The sequence below is a fragment of the Chaetura pelagica genome, unplaced genomic scaffold, assembly GCF_000747805.2.
Source record: "Chaetura pelagica isolate M959 unplaced genomic scaffold, ChaPel_1.0 scaffold674, whole genome shotgun sequence".
Classification (NCBI taxonomy): Eukaryota; Metazoa; Chordata; class Aves; order Apodiformes; family Apodidae; genus Chaetura; species Chaetura pelagica.
In genome coordinates this window covers 1,939-12,597 of record NW_009952985.1, presented here as the reverse complement: position 1 = coordinate 12,597, position 10,659 = coordinate 1,939, and the positions used below count along the sequence as shown (strand labels likewise).

Below are 10,659 nucleotides of genomic sequence, written 5' to 3'. Positions count from 1 at the left end.
GTCGGGGGGGCCTGGGGGGGCTGGAGGGGCCGCCTGGGGGGATCTGGGGGGTCTGGGGAGGGTGTGGTTGGGGTGGAAGCTGTAGAAGTGGGTGACAAGGGCCAACGTGGGAGGGGGAGTCCTGGGACTGTCCCCATGTCCTCACCTGGTGTCTCCTCCTGCCTCCCAGGGGATCCCTGGTGCGACAGGACCCATCGGCCCCACTGGCCCCCCTGGACTTCCCGTGAGTGTCCCCACCCCCCCCAGTGTCACCCCCACCCATCCCAGTGTCCCCCCTGGTCACCCTCAGACCTTGTCTTGCCTTGCAGGGCCCGGCTGGTCCCAAAGGTGCCAAGGGAGCCATGGTAAGAACTCAGGGGTTGTCCCCACCCCTGCCACTACCTCCTGGCCCTGCTCCATCTACCAGGGTCTGCTCCCTCTAGGGTCAAGCAGGACCCAAAGGTGAACGTGGACCCCCAGGACCTCCTGGACACCCGGTGAGAGGCTCAAGGGATGAGGTGACAGGGGGTGAGGGGGTGGGTAGCACCCAGGAACGGGTGTGGAGGGGTGGCCTATGGCTGGAGAAGACCTTCAAGACCATCACGTCCAACCGTTGATGACCATTGAGTCAAACTGTTGAAGACCATTAAGTCCAACAATGAGAGCTGAAGACCATCAGGTCCAGCCATTCTAGTTGAAGATCATGGAGTCCAACCATCCCAGTTGAGGACCATCAGGTTCAACCATTGACACTGAAGACCACCAAGTCCAACCATTGATGTTGAAGACCATCAAGTCCATCCATTCCAGTTGAAGACCATCAGGCCCACCCATCTCCTGTCCCCAAGCCTGGGCAGGGGTGGGTGGGCTGTGGGGTCTCAGGGCTTGTCCCCCCCAGCCCGTGCTGGTGGCTGATGGGGCTGTATCTGCACAGGGTCCCCCGGGGGAGGTGATCCAGCCCCTGCCCATCCAGCTGCCCAAGAAGAGCAAACGCTCCATCGATGGCAGCAAGATGGTGGAGGAGGAGGAGGACGAAGGGGCCAAGGAGAAGATGGCCAGGGAGCAGGGGGGTGACCATGGCGTGGAGGAGGAGATCTTGGGGTCCCTCAGCTCCCTCAAGCAGGAGATCGAGGGGCTGAGGTGGCCCAAGGGAACTCGGGACCACCCAGCCAGGACCTGCCAGGACCTGCAGCTCAGTCACCCCGGGCTGTCCGATGGTGGGGGCTGGGGGGACTGGGAGGAAGGGAGGAAGGGGAGAAGGATGGATGGATGGATGGATGGATGGATGGATGGATGGATGGATGGATGGAAGGAAGGATGGATGGAAGGATGGAAGGATGGATGGAAGGATGGAAGGATGGATGGATGGATGGATGGAAGAAAGGATGGATGGATGGATGGAAGAAAGGAAGGATGGATGGATGGAAGAAAGGAAGGGTGGATGGATGGAAGAAAGGAAGGGTGGATGGATGGAAGAAATGAAGGATGGATGGAAGGATGGATGGATGGAAGAAAGGAAGGATGGATGGATGGAAGAAAGGAAGGATGGATGGAAGGATGAAGAGAAGGAAGAGGGCTTGGGGGATTGGGGGGGCTGCAAGGCTGGGGGGCACATCCTGACCCCTTTCCCCCCCCAGGCCAGTACTGGGTGGACCCCAACCAGGGCTGTGCTCGAGACGCCTTCAAGGTCTTCTGCAACTTCACAGCGGGTGGGGAGACCTGTGTCTACCCCAGCAGGGACCTCCAGGAGGTGGGAGAGGAGCTGGGGGACTGTGGGGGAGGTGAAGGGGGTGTCATGGGGTCTGTGTGTGTGTGTGTGTGTGTGTGTGTGTCCCAGCTGACCATGGTGTCTTCTCCTCCAGGTGAAGGTGTCGACGCGGGAGCCCCGGTCCTGGTTCAGTCAGACCCGGTGGGGCAACAGGGTGAGGAACCTGCCCCATAGCCCAGGTCTTCTCCAGCCTCTTCCAGGAAGTGGTGGTGGGAGACCATTCCTGGTGGTTGTGGTTGGAGAAGAACCTTTGAGATCATTGAGTCCAACCATCACCCAACTCTACCAGTTCTCCAGCCCCTTCCCCACATTCTCCAGCCCCTTTCCCACCTCCATTCCCTTCTCTGAACACCCACCAGCCCCTCAGTGTCCCTTTTCTGCCCCAAAACTGTCTCCAGGATTCAAGGTGTCCCTTTCCCAGTGCCCAGCACAGGGGGACAATCCCTGCCTTGGTCCCACTGGCCATCCCAGTGCTGCTACAAACTATGATGCTGGTGGCCTCCTTGACCACCCATGCCCATGGCTCGTGTTCAGCTCATTGTCCACTAACCCCTCCCCCAGGTCCTTTTGCCCCCAGACACTTTCCAGCCCCTCTGCTCCAAAGCCTGGGAGGTTGGTGGGACCCTTCAGCTCTTCTCCTGCCCCACAGTTCTCCTACATGGACTCTGAGGGCCAACCCCTGGGTGTGGTGCAGTTGACCTTCCTGCGGCTCCTCAGCGTCTCTGCCCACCAGAGCTTCACCTTCCAGTGCCACCAGTCGGAGGCCACATCCCCTGGGGACCTCCAGAGGTCCCTCCGCTTCCTGACGGCCAATGAGGAAGAGCTGAGCTACCACACCAGCCCCTTCATCAAGGCTGTGGTGGATGGTTGTGGGGTGAGAGGGACACACGTGGGGAGATGCGGGGAGGGGACATTGAGGCCCAAATGGGGGTTGGGGAGAGACGGGGCACTGAGAGGCATCAAGATGGAGGGATGGAAGAGCTGGGGGAAGGAAGGACCTTCTCTTGGGCTGGTAGCCCAGAGGGTGGAAAGCAGCCCTGAGGAGAAGGGCTTGGAGGTGTTGGGTGAGAAGAACCTCAGGGTGACCCATCTAAAGAACCTGGGGGGTGTTGGAGGAGGAGAACCTCAAGGTGACCCATCTAAAGAACCTCAAAGTGACCCACCAAAAAACCTTCCGCATGTTGGAAGTGTTGAAGGGCAGGTTGGATGGGGCTTGGAACAGCCTGGCCAGGTGGGAGGTGTCCCTGCCCGTGCAGGGGGTGGGACTCCATCACCTTCAAGGTCCATTCCCACCCAAACCAGTCTGGGATTCCTTTGGGGAAACCATGATCAACCAAGGTCTGGGGTGGGGAAGGGGAGGTTGTGGGATGCTCCAGGGTTGACCCTGGAGCAGGATGGGCTCTGTGGTGGTCCCTGACCCCCCTGCTCTTTGTCCTCCCAGGTACCACAGGGTCCCGGCCAGACGGTGCTGGAGGTGACCACCCCCCACCCAGAGCAGCTCCCACTGCTGGATGTGACCGTCCCCAACTTGGGCCACAGCTTTGGGGTGGGCCCCGTCTGCTTCCTGGGCTAAGACCAACCCCCCCATGGCCACCAGCACCCCCCGTGACACCCCCACCCCCCCCCTGCATGGGGACCTCCCACCCACTGTGTTCTGCGAGAAGATGAGGTGCCACCATGACCCAAGGTGCCACCACTGTCCCCTGGGTGGAGGAACATCTCCCTTTCTTCAGAGATACCAAAGAGACTTTAACGTGTAGAATAAATGTCTATTTTACTACTTAGAGCCCAGTGACAGGAGTTTGTCCCAGGTCCCCTCCCAGTATCCCCATCCCATCCCAAAGCTCCTTCCCAACATTCCCAGGTCTCCTTCCACATGGATTCCCACCACAAGATTCCAAGCTGGTCCCTCAGGGTCCGGAGGTGACACCCCCAGGGACACTCGTGTCCCAAAGAACGTTCAAGCAGAGGTCACCATCCATCTCCAGGCTCTGCTTTGACCCATCCAAGCAGCCATGTGACATCTCTGCTAATTAAGGTTAATTAACCTTAATTTAGGGAAGACCGATCCAAATCAAACCATCCTTGTCCCAGCAGGTGACTCTAATGTCCCCGCTGCTCCAAGAGGTCCCTATCCCACCAAAAATCCAACCACGGATGGGTTTCAAAAGCCCTAAAAAAGACCAAGGAGGAGGAGGGATGTTGTGTTTTTCATTAGTTCTTAATTTAATTCTATTAATTAAAGTGGTACAACCACCAACCCTGGTCCCTGCGGCCTCAGTTTGGATCCTCCCAACCAAAAAGCCACCCCAAAAAACCACCCCGAGGTGTGAATTCCTGCCTGGAGAAGAACTCAGCCCAGTGCTGGGGGGATGGATAATATAACAGGACAGGTTCATCCATGGGTTGAGGGACATGGAGGGGTTGGATCCATGGGCTGAAGGACATGGAGGGGTTGGCTGGAGGGATGGAGTCCATGGTTCAGTCCACCCCTTGGTCACTATGTTGCACCTATGTGTTGTGGATGCTCCCTCCCTGAAGGTCTCCAAGGCCAGGTTAGATGGGGCCTTGAGCAACATGCCCATGCAGGGGGGTTGGAACTGGATGATCTTTAAGGTCCCTTCCAACCCAAACCCAAATCTATGATTCTATGATCTCTGCCCTGATGACCTCAAGCATCATGGGCCCTGTTGCCTTCTAAAGGCGTGGCGACCTGGTTCAGTAGCAACTCAGCGACCCATCCGGGCTGCTGGGCACATCAGCACACAGACACCAATGTGGTGGATGGCAGAATGGCGTTTATTAATGCGTAACACAGCTTTTTATACCCTGGGTTGTACCCAGAGTTAGCAGCATCACTTGTCTCCTTACTTCACGTACTAAGCCCTATTGGCTATCTAGGGGGGAGGGTGCCCTACCTTTCCGTACAGCGCGATCCCTTCCGACCGCCAGTCCCTGGCTACATTTTTACCAAAGGCTGCATTTTCCCACATTTCCCCCCTCCCTATGCCTAATTAAATTGTCTAAAATATAACTACGCTAAAAAATTCATGTATCAAAATCTTAAGTCTTAAAACTTACCAAATCTATCTTAACCCTGATCTATGTTTCATAGCATCATAGCAGCAGTACTTACTAAAGATATCTTAACCTTATCTTGAGTTATCTTAACCTTATGTTTTATAACAGCATTATGTTTTATCACAGCATTAGTGTATCTCTCACAATTGAATAGAAAACATAAGGCACGTTAAAAAGAGGTAGTTAGAGGGTAACAGGATAGAGCTGAGGATAGTTGAAGAAAAACCTGAGCAAAGACATTCTTAAATGTTCACCTTCTCCAGCCGGCTTTTGACACACGACACAAGGTTGTTAAAAACATGGGGTCCAAAAATCAAAAGTACCACGATCATTATGATTGGCCCTGTCAGGGTAGATATCAGGGTGGTTAGCCATGGTGAGTGGTTGAACCATGATGAAAATCAGTTTGTTGTGCCTCTCGTTCCCTTCTCCGATTTTCTAGGCCCTCCTGTAATTTGGCCATTGTGTCCCTCACTATCCCGGTGTGATCCGCATACACACAACATTCCTCTCCCAGCGCTGCACATACTCCTCCCCGCTGTAGAAACACTAAGTCTAACCCTCTTCTATTTTGCAATACTACTTCTGACAGTGACCTAAGTGATTGTTCTAGGGCACTGATTGATTGTTCAATTCTAGCCAGATGTTTATTTCCAGATGGGTACACGTGTTTTCATCTCTATCATATACCGCGCAATAAGGCAAAAATTTTGGATGCTTACATCCGCCTGGTCCCCATGTTACCTGCAAGAATTCGTCCTCTTTCTTTGGTTTCCATCTGTCACTCGTTACAATGGTCTCACATCCCCAGTACCCACATAAATAATCCCCTGGATAGTGGCAACAGGGGTTTTCTGGATTTGAGCTTGGACACCAATATGTTCCCCACAGCGTGTCATCATTGGGTGTTCCAAACTTGGTAAACAAGTCAAGCACCTTTACCGTAAGTGTTGGAGCACCTGCTGTTATGTTTTCCCTTATCACTTTGTCTGAGACTTGTAGGACCCACTTGAATGGCCGATGAGGGTGGTATCCTGATTTTGCCTGTGCTTTGGTGACTAGCCCTAAGATCAAGATTGCACAAAGGCTTCGCAGCCCTCCCCCACGGGGGCTGTGTCGCCGCTGATTGGATTCTGCTAGCGCGGAGCTCTCAGGTGCAGACTGGATGCTTTTCGGCTTGTCATCCTCTTTTGGCACCAGGATGTATGGATTACGAGGACGTCCGATGATCCAGTCCTGTAAACAGAAACTCACAGTTTTCATTAGTTTCATCCTGAAGGTCAGGCCTAATAGACCTAAGTGGACACCATTTAACCTTTCCATCTTTTTTGACAGCTGCATACCCTCGCCCAGTAAGGACTAACCTCCATCCCTGTTCCCATTCTCCCAGCTCATTTCTGATTGTAACCAGTGGGCCTTCCTCTAGCACTTGAGTGGCCCAATGTTTTTGTGTGGGACTTTTCGACTCGTCTCCCCTGGGAAATTGATTTAGTGCTAAAAGAGCGGTTGCTAGCAGGCGTGCTTGGTCTCCTGGGGGAATGGCGTTGGCAAAACCCTCTGCTTTTGCCAGCACCTCTAATTCAGATTTCAGGGTCTGATTTGCTCGTTCGACTATGGCCTGTCCTGTGCTATTATGTGGAATGCCATGTGTCAGGGTGATACCCCATTTCTGAACAAATGCTTGAATTGATTTGGAGACAAAATTTGGACCATTGTCTGTTTTGATCTGATTAGGGACACCAAGCCACGTCATGACCGTTAGCCAATGTTGTATGGTTGCTTTGGAGTCAGTTTTAAGGTGTTGTGTGGCTGCTATCACTCCGCTATAAGTGTCCACTGTTACAGCTAGCCATGCTCGAGGTTTTAACAACTGGCAGAGCCTAAAGTCTGTTTGCCACACTTCAGAGGCCTTAAGACCTCTGGGGTTGACTCCACTGGACCACAATGGTGTTTTCTGACAATGGGGGCATGTAGCAACTATGTGTTTTGCATCAGAGACTGAAATCCCCCATTTCCTCGCTAGCGCTCTGGCTCCGATGTGAAGAGACTCATGTGGCTGCCGGGCATCCCTTAGTGTCCACAGTCCTTTTGCAGCGGCGTCTGCTTTGTCATTGCCAGTTTGAAAGAACCCTTTGATTGGGTCATGGCTGTTGACGTGGTTGACCGATATGGTGCCTTTTCGAGAGAAAAGTGCTTCTTCCAGCATCAGGGCTGCTGCAGATGTAGACACGCCAGGTCCCTGGTTCGATCCCGGGTTTCGGCACCACTTGTTGCCTTCTAAAGGCGTGGCGACCTGGTTCAGTAGCAACTCAGCGACCCATCCGGGCTGCTGGGCACATCAGCACACAGACACCAATGTGGTGGATGGCAAAATGGCGTTTATTAATGCGTAACACAGCTTTTTATACCCTGGGTTGTACCCAGAGTTAGCAGCATCACTTGTCTCCTTACTTCACGTACTAAGCCCTATTGGCTATCTAGGGGGGAGGGTGCCCTACCTTTCCGTACAGCGCGATACCTTCCGACTGCCAGTCCCTGGCTACATTTTTCCACAGGGCCCATTAAGCCAGAAAGAGCTCACCCTTGTGTTCCCAGTCTGTCTGTTTGGAACACTTGAGAAGCCTCATCTGCTCGTTGGGTGTGTCCACGTTCCTCAGTGGCTCCACTCAGCTACGTGTGCATCTCCATGATGCACCTTCACCACCAGTTTCTCTGTCCCAACTGCAGTGTCTTTCCACAGCTCAGCAACCCAACCAGGTTGACCTTTTTGCTGCCAGTTGTTCTGCTGCCCCTGCTTTAGCCAACCCCACAAGGCATTTGCTGCCACCCACCAGTCAGTGTAGAGGTAGAGTCTGGGCCACCCCTCTGGCTCAGCAATGTCCAAAGCCAGCTGGATGGCTTGGACCTCTGCAAACTGACTCCATTCACCTTCTCCTTCAGCTGCTGGTGCAACCGGTCATGTAGGACTCCACACAAAAGCTTTCCAGTTTGGTTGGGTCCCTACAGGAGCCTTGGGTGAGAACAGCAAATTGTGTGTCAGCCTCTGGGAGATGATTAGATGGTGGAGCTTCCTGAGCCCAGCTCACCACTTCTTGTGCTGCCATCTCAAAGTGGGTGCCTTCTGGCCACTCTGGAATTGCTTCTACAACACCTGGAGGATTAGGCCTTCCTATTGCAGCTGGCTGGGTGATTCAAGCAGTCCATTTCCTCCCAGTCACACTGGTGGCAGGATGGGCAGGAGAAAGGTGACTCTGGCACGTGGAGCTCAGCCCTGGGAATCTGGGCACCAGGAGGAGCTTCAGTGCCCATCACTTCCCAAGAGGCTCCAACTCCTTCCTATGCTGCAAGTGTCTACTTCTCAGGTGCTGTGTAATTGGCCAGGGAACCTCTGTAGCTGCAGCTCCAGGATCCCAAGGCTCGACCTCGAGTCTCCCCTGGTGCTTCTGCCAGAGGTTCCAGGCAGGACCATTGTGTAGAGCACATGTTTGATGTTCAAACTGGTCCCACAGCCATTGCCTGCACCACCTCCTTTCTGATCTTGCTCAAAAGCTTTCTGGTGGTCAGGACCCCATTGAAAGTCCCTCTTCTTCTGGGTCATCTCTCAGAGAGGTTTCACAACGTCACTGCAACCTGGAATGTGCCTTCTCCAGAAACCAACAGTCCCTAGAAAGGTTAGGCCTTTTGAGTGGATGCTGGAGTCACAGCTGTTATTCTGGTCATCACGTGCATTGGGATCTGGTAACGTCCATCTTGCCATCTAATTCCCAGGAACTGGATCTCTCCCAAAGGTCCTTTGACCTTCCTTCTTTTGACAGCAAAACCAGCACCCAGAAGAAAGCCACTTCACGCACAGCTGGTCTTGCATCATCATCAGAACACCCCATGGAGGAGAACATCTGGGCAGGTACTGCTGGTACAGCCTAAGCAAACCTCCAGGACATCTGTGTGTCACACGGAATGTCACCAGCACCTGGAAATCCATTTTGCTCACAGATCACCTCACACAGCTGCTTCTCTCAGACACCTGATGTCTCTCTGAAGAGTGGCTGTTCTGCTTTGGTGCCAGTCGATGTCACCCCTGGGGGGGGGCATCTCCCCCTCACAGCTGGAAGAAGTGGGTCCCACAGGGTGGTGGTTCTTATGACCAAGTGCTCTATGAATACCAGCATCTCTGGCCAGAGATCCCAACTGCCTGGCTTCTCTCGGCCACATTATGGGTTTCACCATCGGAGCAACCAAGGAAGAAGTCCCTTCACATCACAGCAGGTGAAGTCCTTTCTCATCAAGTGCAGATCCTTCAGCAAGAAAGGCTGGACAAGGTAATGGTCATCATCTGATTGAGGAGGGCCTGCTGTTCTATCTGCTTGAGAATTGTCTGGGTTTTTATCTGCTTGAGAAGGACCTGCCCCTTTTTCTGCTTGAGAAGCACCTGCTCCATCACCTGATTTAGAATAATCTCCTTCCTCAATTTCAGTCTCTGCCAGAACCTCTGGATATCTCAGATGGGATCCTGGTCACAGGATCAACACTTATTTTCAATCAAAACAGTGGACTTCTTTGCAGAAGCTGCTGGTTTTGTGGCAGCAGCACAGGTGGTGGCAGCAGCAGCACAGGTGTTGGCAGCCCTACCTTTGAGGAACTGCCAGTGAGAGGAACAACCCCTCACTCTACTCATCCCCAAAACACTATAAACATTCAGCAGAAGCATCCCCACTGCAACAATGCCCTTCAGATCAAGAGCTGGGAGAAAAGGGAGAGGTAGAACTCAACCTGCTCCTGCCATCACCAACATGGACCTTTCCCTTCACTTGAGGATCTGCACCAGAACCGTACGCATCCAGGGACCCCATAAAGACCATTATCACAGCCCCTAAGATCACCAGGCTGGTAATTATACAGTTGATTAAGGCCCCAGTTCTGGCAATAAACCATAAAACAATCCTAAGAGCAGCTCCACAGAGCAGATCTTGGCTGCTCACCACATGCTGGGAAGAAGGTCCAGCAAACACGTTGCAGAAGGTGTCTGTTCACCTTTCAATCCATCTCTAAATTCAGCAAAAATGTTGCCCACTGCTACCCGAGGGATTCCTCCCATCACAGATGGAATTTTAAATGCTCCCAATGAGTCAGAATTTACAGCCAGGGCTTAAGATCGAGCCCCACGTTGGGCGCCAACAAATTGTTCTCCCGGTTTGACTCAGGAGCAGCAAATGAACCAGGGAAGAAAATGCTCTGGATCCGCTCCCAACCAGGCAGAGAATGAGGAGAAAGAGAGAGAGAGACTTTCTGGATTGAAAACTAAACTAGAGAGCTTGAATTAAATACATGATCAAAGAATAGATGCACAATTCTATACAGGTGTGTTCAGGAATGTGCAAACCCCTCTTGTCTCCCCTGGCACCCCCTGAGCTGTGAGCAGCCCCAAAATGTCCCAGAGCTGCTGGAGAGAGGGCAGAGCAGCCAGGAGCTGAGGGGAGAGTGATGAGGGTCAGGAGTGCACGAGCCTGGGGATCAACGGGGATGGATGGAGGGATGGAAGGATGGATGAAGGGATAGGCTCATGAAGCATCAACGAATCCACAAAGGTGAGAAGCCCTACACGTGTCCTGACTGCTGGAAGAGCTTTGCCAGAAGTTCTGTGCTCATCAACCATCTTTCCACCCACATGGGAGAGAAATCCTAAATGTGTCCCCAGAGAAAGAAGAGCTTCAGTAGCAGCTGCACCAGAAACACTTGCCTGATGAAGCATCAATGCATCCACATTGGATAGAAAGCCTAAATGTGTCAAAAAATGCCAGAAGAGCAGCTGCATCTCGTGGAAACATCAACGG

General features: G+C 53.1%; 1 protein-coding gene across 1 annotated transcript in view; it reads left to right on the top strand.

The window, feature by feature from the left end:
• LOC104387700 (collagen alpha-2(XI) chain-like) overlaps positions 1-3,320 on the top strand; it is a gene marked incomplete at its 5' end in the record, with an annotated part of 6,590 nt that extends 3,270 nt beyond the window's left edge. Inside the window, 7 exons of the mRNA XM_009996481.1 lie at positions 170-223; positions 309-344; positions 423-476; positions 914-1,196; positions 1,617-1,729; positions 2,397-2,621; positions 3,189-3,320. Of these exons, the coding sequence (XP_009994783.1) occupies positions 170-223; positions 309-344; positions 423-476; positions 914-1,196; positions 1,617-1,729; positions 2,397-2,621; positions 3,189-3,320 (897 nt within the window). The remainder of the gene's footprint in view (positions 1-169; positions 224-308; positions 345-422; positions 477-913; positions 1,197-1,616; positions 1,730-2,396; positions 2,622-3,188) is intronic.
• Between the last annotated feature and the right edge of the window lie 7,339 nt (positions 3,321-10,659).